The 16929-nt window shown below is 41.8% G+C and overlaps 1 protein-coding gene across 1 annotated transcript in view; it reads left to right on the forward strand.

The window, feature by feature from the left end:
• Positions 1 to 16929, forward strand: part of tenm1 (teneurin transmembrane protein 1) — a 215412-nt gene that overhangs the window by 187703 nt on the left and 10780 nt on the right. The window contains exons 24-31 of the mRNA XM_037779353.1: positions 1279 to 1362; positions 1900 to 2094; positions 6299 to 6386; positions 7972 to 8168; positions 10606 to 10919; positions 11552 to 11724; positions 13351 to 13595; positions 14636 to 14929. Of these exons, the coding sequence (XP_037635281.1) occupies positions 1279 to 1362; positions 1900 to 2094; positions 6299 to 6386; positions 7972 to 8168; positions 10606 to 10919; positions 11552 to 11724; positions 13351 to 13595; positions 14636 to 14929 (1590 nt within the window). The remainder of the gene's footprint in view (positions 1 to 1278; positions 1363 to 1899; positions 2095 to 6298; positions 6387 to 7971; positions 8169 to 10605; positions 10920 to 11551; positions 11725 to 13350; positions 13596 to 14635; positions 14930 to 16929) is intronic.

The raw sequence follows: 16929 nt of genomic DNA on the forward strand, positions 1-16929 counted from the left end.
GTCGGTAAGATGACGCTAGCAAACTAGGCTAACTAACTTTCACTGGGAAAGTTGAAGCTAGTTTGCCTCTCTTGCTAATATTAGCGCTAATTCCCACAACACATGACTTTTCTCTTGTGTTATTTCAGCACCTGCTGAGTCATCGGCAGCTCCTGCACACACGGGGCGGCTGGCTAGCTTCAACTGTGTCTCTTTCATGGATCCAGTTGTAGTGATGGCAAATGACCTGACTGTGAAAACTCCTGTAACCAAAGATTCAAATCTTGACACTGATGTATGGAGTCCTGGAGTAATGTAGATCCAAATCACAGATAATACTAATCAACGGCTAACAACGTCAGCCCCCATGCTGGTTAACTACACGTGTGGCTGATGAAATGTGATATTCTGAGCTATTTTTAGTGCCTGCCCACACAGAGTGTACCAGTACCAACATTTCATACCTCCTGAAGAACACCAATTAAAGAGGTGCAATCACCAAGGTAGTACACAAATCGAAAACAAAAACAACAAATGGTTTATATACATATATTGTTTTCTGAGCGTTACTTTTTTTAGTTTAAGTTTTTAATTGAGCAGACCCAGCTCAGCTTAACTTGTATAAATTGATGGCCTGCCATCACTGCAAAGTTCAATATCATGGGCAGGAGAGATTTGACGCATGTCTTCTTTGGCTAAGGACAGAGCGAGTCCTGCTTGATGAATCTCTCTACCTCCTTAAAATGGGATTTCAGAGTGAAACCTCTTCTCTCTCATTTGACAGTGGCTATAATTGGACATGTCAGTGGCAATTTAACATGATCCATTTATTTACCAATCCATCCTCAGAGTCATCAATCACCTCACCGATCCCTCGGACGCACCGCCTCCTCTCCGTAGCTCACAGTTTGAGTGTGTGTGCGTGTGTGAGAGGTAGACAGAGATGTGGGTGGATGTGCGCTACTGTAGGTTTGTCTGTCTTTGACCCCCGCAGTGTTAGCGGGCAGGGTGTGCTATTTGAGCTCGCGGCGATCACGGTTATTGGCTGACATTTGCGACAGTGCCGAGGCGAGTCTTGAATAAACACGGGGAAGGCTCCCTGCCCGCCGCTGACCTTTGCATGAGCAGGGAGGGTCAGAAGGCCTAATGCTGTGTTATTAAGGAGCTATTATTTGTATCACCTGTAACTGACTCATGTGGGCGATAGCCACCACGGCTTTCTTGTTCTCCTGTTCAAAGCTTTTGTTAGAAACACAGTGATTGTATGTATGGCCTGTGTTTGTGTGTGTCATTCCACAGGTGCGTCTGGAGTGGCCAACAGACCTGGCCGTTAACCCGCTGGACAACTCCCTCTACATCCTGGACAACAACATCGTCCTACAGGTAGACAGTCCTAAACACACACAAAACACATGTTTGCCAGTGAATGAATTCTTATTCAAGCTTATGCTTTTTTTGAGAAACATTTGCTCTATAAATAGCCAAGAAAGAGAGAGTAATATTTCTCACAACTTGCAGTGCTGTCACTTAGGGTGCATTTAAAGCGAGTGAGGCTGCTAACATAAAAAAAAGGAAAAGAGCACCTTGATTAAAAAAGAAAGAAAAAAAATTGCTATCAACACTCTCTGCAGAAGTTGTTTTTAAGAAAATGTCACTCTGGTTTTGCTTATTACCGAAAAACTTGTCCTCTAAAATTAATGAATTGCCTGTCCGAGTGTGTATCTTGTGAAAACTTAATGAGTCGTCAGATGAGGTAGGCTTAGGTCTGGTGATGTTTGATGCACTGCATCAGCCAACATATTGTCAGTAGCTGATTCCATTATCCAAATTACAAATTACCCAAATTAATTACTGGAAGCAGCTCTAATTATCTTTCTTTTACATAGCTTATGCACAATATATATATTTTTTTCATATCAGGTATCAGAAAATCTCCAGGTGCGTATTGTGGCGGGCCGCCCCATCCACTGCCAGGTTCCAGGTATTGACCACCACCTAGTGAGATGGGCAGCGGTGCGTGCCACCCTGGAGGCTGCCAAGGCCATCGCCCTGTCCCACCTGGGCACGCTGTTCATCGCTGAGACTGATGAGAGGCGCATCAACCGCATCCAACAGGTCACTATAAAATACCATGCATAGTTAATTTCAGCCTATTTGTAGCTAGAGATGTTCTGATTGGGCTTTGTAGGGCAGCTACCAATGATGGATTTAATGTCACTGAAATCAGCTGATCTGATACCGGCCATCAGGTTCACATTTTTACACATTTTTACAGAAAGCTTTTGCATAAATGGACTAGCATTTATATAGCACATACCATTAAAGCTACTACTTTCCTCATGTTGAAGTCTGAGAAGCGAAGCCAAAGCGGAAGTGCCTTAAACTTGCATTCTCTTTAAAAGCCAGCAGGGGGCGACTCCTCCGGTTGCCTGATTGTATAAAAGTCTATGAGAAAATGACCCTACTTCTCACTTGATTTATTACCTCAGTAAACATTGTAAACATGAGTTTATGGTCTCAATCGCTAGTTTCAAGTCTTCTTCAATACAGCATGATGTTCATTTAGTAAATTATGGTTCCATTTAGAGCCAAATAGACCATAAAGCAGGGGATGCTTTAGGGCGTGGCTACCTTGTGATTGAGAGGTCGCTACCACAACGTTGTCCAGTCTGGGAGTTATCCCTGTTTTCGTCCTACAACTTTAACCCTTTCACAGTGTGTTTTCAGTTCACAAAAAGTTAATTATAACATTTTGGTCATCAAAAAATGTCTTATGCAGCGTACTGAGCTCCACCCTCTCGTGTCACCTCTGGTTACAAATAAACAAGATGGCGACGGCCAAAATGCTGAACTGGAGGCTTCAAAACGGCAGTCCACAGACCAATGGGTGACGTCACAGTAACTACGTCACCCTCTAAAATCTGCAACAGTCCCTCTTACTAAATTCTGGACAGGTGTCCAGCCCCTGCATGCCTCTGTGAATGATCAGAGCAATGGCCCTGCAAGTCTTTTACATCTCTATCAAAACTGACACACAGAAAAAGACCTCTCAGTTGCAACTGACACCATCCGCCCATCCGGCCTCATGATGCTAATTTACCTTCACACTTGTTGCATCCCTGTGGTCAGGTTATTTGCTGTGGTCACAGATGCTGTGCAGCATGAAAGTGTTACAGGTGGCCATACAAAACTCTTGAGACATCCCAAAAAAAGAATCTCAAAATCCAGTTTTCACTTTACGAAAACTTTTTTTGTCCATTAGCTAGCAGCATGCTATGACAGCCCCACAGCATTTGGGCACCAGCACCACAAAGCTATTGCCTGCTAGACTGGATCAATAGTCCCTTTGTGGTCAGCAGCACCAAGCCGAGTCCATGTGGAGGCAGACAGGAACATAAAATACCTCAGATGCCTTTTGATGGAGACTGGGCAGTCATGTTAGACGGGGCAATGAAGTCTTTTGATGTCTTTTTAAGGATACGGTGCTTTATGCATGGTATGTCTGGACCCATATTAATCATGCATTTCAGGATCATTCACACAGAAAGTGAAACTAGAACTACAAGAATCCTCTGAGAAGGACTTGAGAGTTTTATGACGGTTGCAGCACACGCTCACCGCAGCAAATTCTCCTTTGAGAGTGAATGAAACCGTTTTCTGACAATGAACCATGAAATGAAATGAATGATGATGTGTTTCAGATTTACTCAGCAGTTCTGACGTGCAGTCAACACATTCAAGAACCTGACAGGCTGATGCACACATACGTTGATGCAGGAAAAACCAAATTAAATACAGAAAATTGTGTCACTTGTAAGACAAACTAGCTGCGCACAGGTACAGACTGACAATGTATTTTAAAATGACACTCAAATTAACCGCTACATTTCATCTTAAATGGCTGACACCAGCTGCATCTTGTACTGTTTAGCCAGAAAGTCTTTTTTTTTTTCAGTATAATAAGCCCTATTAAATGCGAATGTGCCTTGGCCGCAACAAGTACTTAGGCAATGCTTTGGCACTGCTGTCATGGTCCAGGCACGTCATTCTGTCACACACACACACACAAAACATTTGGCCATAACATCAAGGACCACACAGCCATAACCAATATGTGTTTAATTTTATTTTTAATCTTGTATAAAGGCAGGGAAGTTATTGAATATGCATGATATTGGAGCTTTGAGGTGCATTAAAATCACAATCATTGCATCCCAAATTAGCTCCGTTGTGGCTTTGTTTGTTTGTTTTCAATTAAGCACAAATTGCAAGAACTCGTTTTCTGTGAGGCGGGCATGTTTTTTGAAGTTGGAGCGTTTTTTAAATTCATGTCAATGTCTGTGCAGAAGTTGGTCGTTATTTTAAATCAAAAGCTCCTCTTTCTATATTTCGTCTTCCTGCTGGGAACTCAGAACTGATTAGGACGACTCTGCAGGTCTCCGAAACCCTGGAGCACATACGAGTATTTTCCTAGAACAAGTTGATGAAATGCTTTGACTCCTTTACGAAGCCTAAAGTTGGGATGTGCAGACTTTATTTGGCCAGTTAGGATTGATTTTCTACTCTTGAGATGATTGATAAATACAGACTGAGGTCATCAGATTAAAGGTATAGTTCCCCGTTTTGGGAAATATACTTATTGGCTTTCTTGCTGTGCAGTGTTAAATGAGAAGATCAATACGGCTTTCATTTTCTGCAGCCTGATATTAAAAGGGTTATTTCGGGTTTTGATATTTCGAAGTGGGGTTTTATGAGGTGCTTATACATAGTCAGTGTATTATCTACAGTAGATGACGGTTGGCACGCCCCCAGTTTAGAGAAACAGACAGGAGTTACCGCATTGGAGCAAAGCAATGTACTGCTGTGGATGGGGCCGCCAGCAAAACATATTTTAGCCACCTAAATGAAAGGCTCACCTAAAAAAATCAATATCAGTTTAAGTATATACTACATTTAAAATATTTTTGCCGCTTTACCTTGCCGTCAGACAGCCCTTTTCGACGGGGGAGCTGAAGCTGTTATATCCATCTTTGTACTCGCCAAAGACACCAGACTCTATTGAAAAAAAAACTGTAATTTTCCCTGGCCGAACACGGGGGTTGCTGGTCTACCGCTGCTTCGATCGGTTAATTTGTTTATGCTATTGTGTGACTTTGGTGAATCCAAACTAACCAAAGTCACGCATCACAAACAAACGAACCCATCAAGGCAGCAGTAGACCAGCAACCCCCGTTGCAAGGTAAAATGACTTTTTAAAGGTCAAATATTTGTTTGCTTTGGTGAGAGCATAGATAACGGCTTCAGTTCCACGTCGGAAACATAGACTGTATAGCTGTCTCACAGCAAGGTAAACCGGTAAAAATATTCTAAATAAAGCATATAATTCAACTGATATTGATTTTTTTAGGTGAGCCTTTCTTTTAGGCAGCAGACTGGAGTTCCCCGTGTGGGAACTCCCGTCTGCTTCTCCAAGCTAGGGGTGTACTGATTATCATCTACTGTAGGTAATACAATGACTATGGATAAGTACCTCATACAACCCCACTTCAGAACACCCAAACTATCCCTTTAAATATCAGGCTACACCCAGCAGCAGTTAGCTTAGCTTAACACAAAGACTGGAAGCAAATACAGTAACAAAACAGTTAAAAACAGTTTGTTAACAGTAACAGAATCTGCCTACCAGCGCCTCTAAAGTTCTCTAATTAACAAGAAACATTTTGTTGTTGCTTTGTTTTTTGTAGGGATTAAACAAACAAGATAAATTTGGTAATTACTGAGCTTCAGAGGTATTATACACATCTGAGAGTGGTATTCTCGTCTCACTCCCAGCAAGAAAGCGAATGAGCCAAACAATTTTGCATGCTCTCCTCGGACCAGTAAAGAAACATTACCCCTCCAAGATGCATCAAAATCAAACTGTTGGTGTAGCAGTTTTCACCCTCATTTATAGCACTCTCCATCAGGACAACCAGTTTAATTTGTTTGGAGATTCATCAATCTGTCAACAAAGCCCCATTTACCCACTGAAGATACATAATTCTTTTGTTTTTCCTAAAATTAAAAAAAATAGGCACCTGAGATATCATCTTTGATTGTTTGGGTTGAAGCACCAGCAGACAAACACAGCCAAATACAATTTCGTCGTTTTAATATCATTAATCTGTGTTTCCAGCTTGGGTTTTTATGAAATGCCATCATCATCTTGTTTGTCTGAGAGATTAGAACAGAACAAAAGCTGTTGAACATTGTCGTCTTTTGATCAATAATCTCCCACAAAATTTTCTAGCCATGTGTGACGTTTCTGAACACTTCACAGGTGTCAACCAACGGGGAGATATCCATTATCTCTGGAGCCCCCACGGACTGTGACTGCAAGATAGACCCCAACTGTGACTGCTTCTCTGGTGGGTCATCACACACACAAACGCTATGCGACTGTAGGATTAAGTAATGTGAAAGTATATTAGATTATGTCTAATAGGATTACAGAACCAAAAACAACATGTAACTGCACTTAAAAACCTTATCAGATCATATCATACTCAGCCTGGTTCAGACGTTTAAGGAGGGAAACAAAACAAGAACATTTTAAAAGCTTTGAGATAACTTAAATTAATTGAAATAGTCAGTGTGTCTTGATATTGAGTGATTAAATCTCGCTGCCTGTGTGTCCCTGCCGGCCAATGATTTTATCAGCGGAGCTTGAGAGGCACTTTTTCTCTCCTCTACTGTCTTCCCCTCTACTTGAACGTGTCTAAATTATTTATTTCAGATGGAATTTTAATATCTTAGAAGTGTTTTGGCTCTCCTTGAAAAATAAGGAAATTAATATGATAATGATGTTTGTGTAAATGATGACAATGTACAGGAAATGAAAGACTATCTATTATGTCACAATGGAAAAGTAAGTGCATTTAATTTGACTTTGTGATTGGGTATGCAGAACGTGTGTGTATATGTGGGGTGTATTTGTATTCATGGGGCGACTCCTCCGTCGCAAAAACATCCAGCTAAATTTCAGTAGGAACCAGCCTGAGAGAAACCTTTCAAATCCATTCAAATTACAGCTGCTGAAAGAAAAAGCTCTCGTCTAAGCCGCTGAAGGTTTGAACTGGTTGGCGTATCATGGAAGGGCACCTGAAATGTAATAAACGGAAGAAGGAAAGGACCAAACAAATGAGCCGGTGTTCTTTTGACAGTTAGGCCGTGCTTTCATTGTAAGTGTCAGAGGATGTGATTTTATCATTTAATTCTGCTCATAAAAATCAGTCTCTTTTCTACTCAAAAATGGTGGGAAGTGTCTCTCTCCCATGCCACAAGCCAATGGGTTGTAACCATCCCGATTCCTTGGGTTGTACTTTGCATATTTTCAATCATGTCTTGCTGTTAACAGATGATTACTCTCTTCAGAGGCTTTCCGTTTCCATCCCTTCACTGTAGACAGTCACACAGTGTCTTTGAACATGCGCACGTGTGAGCGCACACCCGCAAATACAAACAGACATGAAGGGACGCACACACAAAGACACACACGCACACATAATGTGCATGCTGTCAAGAGATAAACTGCCACCCTGCTGCCTGCACAGACCCAGCAGAGGCCCCGGGCCTACTGCTGACAGCATCTAAAGGGCCTCACCCGGCTGTTATCCCGCTGTGCTACCAAAGGCTTCTGAAAGCATCCAGTCACCCACTACCGCCGTCTGATAAGGCTGAGGTCACTATCAAGGTGGTCATATCATCTCCATTGGGAAGCCACGGAATCCCAACAAATCCAAGTCCTGAGCTAAACTGATAAACGCTTAAGCGGCACCATGGCATCTTCATATTTTGCAAAGCCTGTGTGTAGCAGTTGTGACTTCTCTGTCTCTCTGAAGAATAATTTGGATTGCTCAGTGTGTTCATATCCGAGGGCGCCTTCACTTATGCTGTTTTGCAGATATAGAGTTCATCCTCATCTTAATATTGTCTTCTTGTTTCTCTTATCAGGAGATGGAGGCTACGCCCGCGACGCTCGTCTCAAAGCCCCCTCCTCTCTGGCCGTGGCCCCCAACGGCACCCTGTATATTGCTGATCTGGGCAACATCCGGATTAGAGCTGTCAGCCCCAACCAGCCTCAGCCCAGCCCAGTCGGACTGGTGGAGATCAGCTCCCCACTGGACCAGGAGCTCTATCTCTTCAACCAGGTACACAATGCCGAAGCTATTTCTATAGAACATGTGTATTTGCATGTAAAATGTCTTGATACTTGAGTACTACAGTATATCTTTATATATATTTTTATGTATATTTTTGCTGTTTCCAAGTTCAAACCTATTGTGTGTTCCAATACCCATACTGCCACACTATTTAGTATGCCAGAAAAGTATTTAGTATCTCCTAATACATAGTATGTCAAATGCAGTATGCCAAAAATATCAAGATGTCCTACTACATCCGCTTTGCTGTATGCAAGCCAGCATGCTTTTTTGGTTATTGTGTCCCACAATCCTCTGTGCAGCAGATATATGAACAAGAGGGTCAAAGTTCAGGGCGCAATGTCATGACGAAGAAGTATGTCCCAGATGTATGCATACTTCATGCAGCAGTGCGTACTTTGTAAGGGCAGCTGCAGTACGAACTAAAAGTATAAAGAAAACGAATGCAATTTGGAACGCAGTGTAAGCCTAGTTATAACTCAAGTGTTTGCTACGATTTACACACTACTAAATCGAAACAGGTTGAGCTACACAACCTGGTTCTTTCTCAGAGATCAGTTGTTACTGAATAGGCCTACTGTTGAGAAGATAGCTAACTGAACTAACTGACAAAGCTAACGCTAGCTTGCTAGTATGGTCGACAGATCTGACCTGACACTTTAATAATGACGTAACCTATAACAATATAACTCAAATTACAAAACTGACCAAATGGTGTCAATTTTGAAAGGGAATATAATCTATTTCCCTCTCATTCTGAACTGTATTAATAATTCTCTGAAACACATATTTCGCCATATATAAACTAGAAGGGCAGTTGGTGAGTGCAGACCTCCACCAAGGCCATGCCCTATCTCACATTGTTAACAAAAATGAAAAATAATTTGTGTATCTGCCCAATGATTCCGATCCGCTCAAAACTGTAATGGTTTATTCCTTGGCCCATGCTACACCCTTCCACCAAGTTTCATGAAAATCAGGCCTGTAGTCTTTCCGTAATCCTGGTGACAAACATACCAACAAACAAACCGAACCGTAAACATAACCTCCTTTGTGGAGGTAATAAAGCAAAGTAAAACCTACATTTACAAAGGATAAGCTGTCAAGTTTAATATATTATTTGCCCACTAAAATTGTTAATTTTGGACATCTTGTGATGTTATAATGACTTCCTGTTTAGTTGAACGCTTTTGAAGTCTTCATTCCTTAGAGGGGAACTATGCCCATTTTCAAAATTCATACATGTTATTCCTATGGTCTAAAACAGTCTAAAAATGTAAGTAAACATGAACAACTCTCTCCCAAATCCAAAAACTAGAGTGTTAAAATCAAGCGGCAACATCCGGTCCTGAGAAATGAAGCCAATTCAAAACAGCAGTTCATCGAATGGCCACTTGAGACTGGCTCCGAAAGCAAATCAATCGCCATAACCCCCGTGTTAAAATGCCCAATTTTACAGCAGAAATAAACAAGTTTACAGCCTGGTACAGAATCAGTTTTGGCCTCTATAGTTAATTTCCCGTTCATGACAACTGTACAGGGGAATTTTTATATAACTCACCCATTTGAATTATAAGGCTTAAAGTTAGGCCTAATTGAGGGCTTGGCCACCTTTAATGACAGGTGCAGTACCAGGTCGCCAGCTGCTAGCTGTCTCCTCTGCTGCGTCACCTGGGCCTGCCTCTAGGCTCCACCGACGATCCACCTCTTTGCCCATTTTGTATTAACCGGGTGTTAGGCTGTGTCATGACTGGCAAGATGGCGACGCCCGCAGCAACCCACTTTGAGCTTCACAACGGCTCTTCAGAAACCTATGGATGCCGTCCCAGAGACTACATCCATATTTTATACAGTCTATGGCAAAAACTCAAATTTGTGATGTCATCAAGTATAAAGTGTGGAGCTGCTCCGTAGACGATGAGTAGGGAGAGATGTTCTAGATGACACTGAGAGCACCGAGGAGAATGTTCTGAGTATATGGGAACATTTTCTGTTTTACAGCTGACAACACTACAATACAATGAAGCTCATTTGGGAAGAAAACTAATTTAAATTTCATTGTCTATGGAGCAGCTCTACACTTTATACCCTATGACATCACACGTTTGAGACTTACTTCTCTGGTTTCTGGCTTTGAGCGAGAGTAGCTCATGTTCACAAATATTGACTGAACTTTACAAGGCCATGGAAATATGTTGGAATGCTTTATTTAAGTGGCGTTCTCCTTTAAGTTTTAATGGTACAGTTTGTTTGTTTGTTTGAATCACTAGTTTGAAACTACAGTAGCTAGTAGTTAATAAGAACTGAGAATATATATATATATATATATATATATATATATTTATATTCAACCTTATTAATGGATTTACAAATAGTGGGTGCCACCCCATCCTGACAACTGTCTGTCTCTTCTTTTCCACACCAGAATGGCTCCCACATGTACACCAAACACCTGATCACCGGCCACTACCTGTACAACTTCTCTTACGGTGTGGACGGCCAGCTGTCGGGACTGACGAGCCGCGACAGCCACGGGCTGCAGGTGAGGAGAGATGCTCGCGGAGTGCCTCTCTGGCTGGCGCTACCTGGCGGACAGGTGTACTGGCTGTCTCTTAGCAACAGTGGAACACTGAGGAAGGTGTCAGCCCAAGGCCATGACATCGCCCACATCACTTACCATGGCAACACAGGTCTCCTAGCAACCAAGAGTGATGAGAACAGTTGGACCACTGTTTATGAGTAAGTTTTTTTTTTCTCTCTCTGCCTATTGTGCTTTCTTTTTTTTCTTTTTTTTTTCTTTTTCTCTGTCTTTCTTTCCCTGTCTGTCCTCCTCTCTTTCACTTTTTTCTTTTATTCATGGTTGGTTGCTTGGCTCTGAATGTATGTATGGACTTGGGATGCATGTATGTGCTTTAATGTGAGACAGAGCTTATGTTTGCGGTGTGAAATGTGAGTGCCATCTGGTGGTAGGCAATCACTGTAGAAAGCTGGAGACACTTCTTTTTTTTCTGTTCAGACTTTGCTTAAGTGACTGATTATCTGAAGGACGTCTCTGCAACACTTTGATCACACACATGTTTAGTATCACACATATAGTACACACACAAAAACACATCCGTCTGAATTATTCACTGCCGGCCGAGTCTCTGTCTCAAATTCCACAGCTGGATAATTACACATATAAATCATAGTTGACAGTTACTCTGTGCCGATGTTTGCGTATGACAGGGGGGAAACAGAGTGATAGTGAGTCTGCTTCTGTGTGTTTATTTATGCGCTCGTGTGCGTGCATTCTGCTGTGCTCATTTGTCCGACAGTTACCTGTGTGCGTTTCCACTTGTACAGCATCGTCTCTGTGTTTATTCTCCAAGGTACAACAGCGAGGGCCGCGTGACCAACATCACCCTCCCCACGGGTGAGGTGAGTGGTTTCCACGGCAACCTCGAACGCTGGTCTCGTGTGGAGGTTGAGGCGTCCAACCGTGAGAACTTTGTCACTAGCACCAACCTTTCCGCCAGTGACACCATCTACACGTTCAGACAAGGTATAGCGTCATGGCGCGTTTTTGTCGTTATTTTTTTTTTTACTCCTCTTAGGTCAGTAGGAACATTGGCAAGCTGTAAGAAAACAAAAGAATATGGGGGAACTCATGTAATGTCCCCATGTATTCACTACTTGACACACAGGAAAGATTATAGCCTCACCACAATGCATCACCCCCCCATCTAGCTTACCACAAAGGACGTTGTTGACTCATCTAAAGGGGGCTAGACCATAGAGCACATACACAGATGTGTAAGGAGGGCGTACTCTAAGGGCATAGTGATGTTTAAAAATGTATGACTGGCAAACTGCAGTAACGTGGCTGTTATTCTGGTCAGGTCAGACACACTGACCTGTGTTTTCTTGTATTCTCCTTCCTCACCGGCTGCACTGGATGTGTGCGCCGGAGATTCGCAGCTTTGAAAAAGGATTTATCCCTTTCTATAAATAATTCACATATGGATCTGATATGACCTCACTAATGGGCGGTAAAAAAAAATGTACAATTTATTTTTTTATTTACCAAAAAAAGAGGCAGATCCGACCGACTTGTGAAACGCCTTAATGACCGCGGGAAAAAAAATGGAAGAGAGGGCAGAGATGAGAAGAGGAGAAAATGAGAGTGGAGTGGAGAAGCCGCTCATGGGAGCAGTTTCCTCTCATGTCATCCCTTTAATTGCTTTCCAGCAGTTGTCACAATGACAGGACTGCAGGGAGAGAAAAGCTGCTCCAACACACACACACATACGCTTGTACGCACGCAGGCGTGTGCGCAGTGTTACAGTATGACAGAGCTGCCAGGGAAGAGTTGAAATGACCCCCTATTTTAGAGTGCCCCCACCCCTTTCCTTTACTTCCACCACCCACAAACTCACTGTGTCGCTTCCTGCCTCTGAGGCAACAATAACCGTATGTACAGAGAGGGGGTTTTATAGTGCTGAAGGGAATAGAAGTTATTATGCAGTTTATTAGCTGCATTAAATTTGATGGTTAAAATATAGTTTTATGATCAGTTTTGCAATTTTTTTATTAATTGTGTTTTGGAAATTGTAAAGGCATGAGACAAAGTGATATTGGCATGTGTAAATTCTGTGTGAAATCTTACTCAGAGCACTACAGAAATGAAAGAACAGTTTCTGAGAAACATTTGCAATGTGTGAAAACTGCCATGGCCAAACACCCTTACCTCACTCCCCCTTATCTCTCTTTCTTGCTTTGTGTCTCTCTCTTCCTCTTTTTTTTGCTCTCTCTCACTAACTGTCTCTCTTTCTCATGCTCTCTTTTTCAATAGATTACATTTTTCTAAAGATACAATAGCAGATACAGTGCAGCGCTAATGTTGCTAAGAATTTTTTGAAAAAATACTCTGATTTTAGCAATTAATTCTAACAAAACACCCATGCAAAAAGCCAGACTTGTATTCATTGCATTCATGTAGTCTGCTGCTGTATCTCACTGATTTTTCTCAACACTGTTTTTTGAGACGATGACTGATGTTTTTTCACACTTTTTTTTCATCTGCCGCTGTGTATTCCATCCTTGTGTGCATATGTGGTTTTGTGTGGCCTTGTGTCTGTGTGTGCGTCTCTATACGTGTTAAACCCACCCATATCATCGACCCCCATAGACCACGCTCAGAGTTCATACAGGGTCAGCGCGGACGGGTCGTTCCTTGTGACGCTGGCGAGTGGGATGGAGCTGTCGCTCATCACGGAGCCCCTCCTCCCCGGTGGCGTGGGGGGAGGAGTCAGTCCCACGGCCAGCCGTTGCAACATCAGCCTGCCTGGAGACCACGCCCCCAGCCTGATAGAGTGGAGGCAGAGGAAGGAGCAGAGCAAAACAAACTACAGCACTTATGAACGCAGGCTCAGGGTAAAACACTAAATCACCAACTTATTCTTCATTTAAACCTGCAGAAAGTGTTTGGCATCACGGGGAAAAAGAAATCTTTCAGCATATTGTAATTCAAGTGTTCTGAGAGAAAACTAGACTTCTGCACCTCCTCATGGCTCTGTTTTCAGGCTTTAACAAATATAGCCCGTTTTTAGATTACCTGTCTCATGCACTACTGTCAGGATATAGCGACCGTTTTATAAAAATAACTTTTTTTTAATCATATTTGCTCCATTTCTACCCGCTGCAGCTTTAACTCCAATAATATAGAATATCCAGTTCTCTAAATTAATTTCTGACTCACTGTGGTAAGCAGTAGACACCCAAACACCAGCCACATATCATGGAAACCTGTGTGAATAGGTCAAATTACATCACACATCTTGGATGTTACGCTGAGTTAACCAAAAGTTGTGCAATCTGACCTTTACACCCTCCCATCAGAAATGACAAAGAAATGTCACTCCTAAGTGCAATCTATTCACTGAATGTTCCATGTGTTTGAGTCAAACTGTAGAGCAGTTTGAACCGTGCCTCAACTTGTTGTTACACAACACACGTTGGATGTTTTGGGTGATTAATGACGTCACCGGGTGGCAAGCTGATAGGTCAAGTGACTCGGAACCCGTTAGCTGTACTTTCCACAAATCACACACGCCGACTTGCAACTCCTCTTCTCTTTTTCCCTGGCACAGAAAGTACACCGCACAAACAGAATATTTCATCAGGACATTTTATCTGATGTGTACTAATTAATTAGCAATCCCCCAGGCCTCGCTTCTTCACTTGTTCACACACGGCAATTTATTGTTGTTATGCAGGTCCAGTTTGTTCTAAATGTCACAACTAATTTATCTAAACTAATGAAATCTCTGCTTGTCTCAGATATGCCACTTCATTTATATTTGCATGTCTGTGGCCTTATTTATAATGGATGATGATTATAAAGCAGTAAAAGGAAAAAGAAAGTTATATTTTGTTCACCTTCTAGATGACATTTTGCTGATTCTTCTTTTCAGGCGCACAACAGGAACCTGCTGTCTATAGATTTTGATCAGAGCACCAGAGTAGGGAAGATCTACGATGACCACAGGAAGTTCACCCTGCACATCCAGTACGACTCGCTGGGCCGGCCCGTGGTCTGGTCGCCCAGTAGCAAATACACCGAAGTAAACATCAGCTATTCTGGCGGAGGACTGTTGTCATCCATTCACCGCGGTGACTGGTCTGAACGGCTGGAGTACGAGAACGACAGGGTGGTGTCCAGAGCCTGGGTCAACGGCAAGATCTGGAGCTACACCTACCAAGATAAAGTAACGTATAGAAAGCATGTCCGGGGGCGGGATGTGATAGACGATTTCTAACTGTTTCATGCTGAGATTTGTTTGATGGCTTTTTTGTCTTTGCTTGTTGCAGAAATCTAACACATCTGCTCCTTACTCTGTTCGCTGCTTCAAGGCTACTGCAGTTGAAAGCAAAACTAACACTTAAAGTGTGAGAAGTGCTTTTGCCGTTTGAACTGAAAGTAACAAATTGAAAACAAATTCAAATCATTTACAGTTCTATACTACCAAGCATCTTTTAATGTATTTTTCCTGCCTTTTGAGGCCGCCTTTGGGTTCCATTCATTTTACTTAACTATGAAAATCCATTTGCAGAGTGAAGATTATGTCAGAGTTCAATTATTGTGCAGACGTTTTAAATCAGTCTGCACTTCTACAGTAGCTGCATGACTAAACAACAGTACCATGTCTTTGAGAGCAGTAGAAGCAGACAAGATTTTCATTGTAAGGAATTACATAACTCAAGTCTCAAGGCTCAGCGGTGACTGATTTTCACAGAGTGGTGCAAAGAAAAGAAACTAGTGGTTTCCTGAAAGTGGGTTTTTTACAAAAAAAACACTGCTCTTGAAAAATGGTTAGAAATAATGCACTGCACATGTCATTTTTTAGTAAAGGGAATAAAACATGCGTGACAAAGCTGAAAGCTACCAGGAGCTATAATTTCCGTCTTTGAAATTAATTGAACTATTTAATGAAATGATATTCAGCCTGAAATATATTTCCTGTCAGCTTTTGGTCTCAGACAAAATTAGAGTGCAAATGAGCTTATATTACAGAACCATCTAGAGATTAATAATACCTGCATGTATTATTAATACATTAATATTATACCTCACAGTTAAATAGAAATGTATTTTTACACAACGTTGTTTTACTGCAGCTCAAACTGTTCAGGTATCTACTGGACTGCAGGCACGGATTCTTAAAGCCGGCCTGAAAAGTAAACAAAAAATTCAACAGTAAACAAAATTGCTGAAAAACCCAGTTATGGTAATTTTTGTTGCCTATTGTTTAGTTTGAAGTGGCAATCCTTAAGAATTCAGTCCTGGTTGATTTCGAATTTCTATTTGAGTGAAAATAATGTAATTGTGCTCAGAGTTTAGCAGTCTGGAGGCTTTTTGTTGATGCATGAGCTTTGAAATGGAATAGAAAAAATATCTTTCTATGCACATGAGCTTCAAGTTTTCTGAATTGTGTTCACAGTTCCATTGTTTGTGTGTATACAACAGAGAACAACTGTCATTTTCTGGCAATGTCACCACAGACACCCATTTCATATTGCTGCAAATAAATATTGCAATATTTTCATCAGTGGGCCGTATAGGCTCAATCACCATTGCGTTAACTCATTTGGCGACTTAACAGACAATTATTTAAATGACTGCCACTTTAAGAATGAAGGAGAGACTCTACAGGTGAATAGGGGAAACATTTTAACTAGGGCTGTCAAAGTTAACGCGATAATAACGTGTTAACGCAAATTTGTTTTAACGCCACTAATTTCTTTAACACAATTGATCTTTTGAGGGTTCTAGCGGGCTCAGGTTTAAAGCTAGTGTGAAGATACTGGCATCATATGAAACTAGAAAACTAGCTTGTCGGGAAGGAGGCTAAATAACGCTCCAAACTTGCGCTATACTTTGCCGAGGAAAAACTGTCATGGCCATCAAAAGGGTCCCTTGACCTCTGACCTCAAGATATGTGAATGAAAATGGGTTCTGTGGGTACCCACGAGTCTCCCCTTTACAGACATGTCCACTTTATGATAATCACATGCAGTTTGGGGCAAGTCATAGTCAAGTCAGCACACTGACACACTGACAGCTGTTGTTGCCTGTTGGGCTGCAGTTTGCCATGTTATGATTTGAGCATATTGTTATGCTAAATGCAGTACCTGTGAGGGTTTCTGGACAATATCTGTCATTGTTTTGAGTTGTTAATTGATTTCCAATAATAAATATATACATACA

The sequence above is a fragment of the Sebastes umbrosus genome, chromosome 9, assembly GCF_015220745.1.
Source record: "Sebastes umbrosus isolate fSebUmb1 chromosome 9, fSebUmb1.pri, whole genome shotgun sequence".
Taxonomy (NCBI): domain Eukaryota; kingdom Metazoa; phylum Chordata; class Actinopteri; order Perciformes; family Sebastidae; genus Sebastes; species Sebastes umbrosus.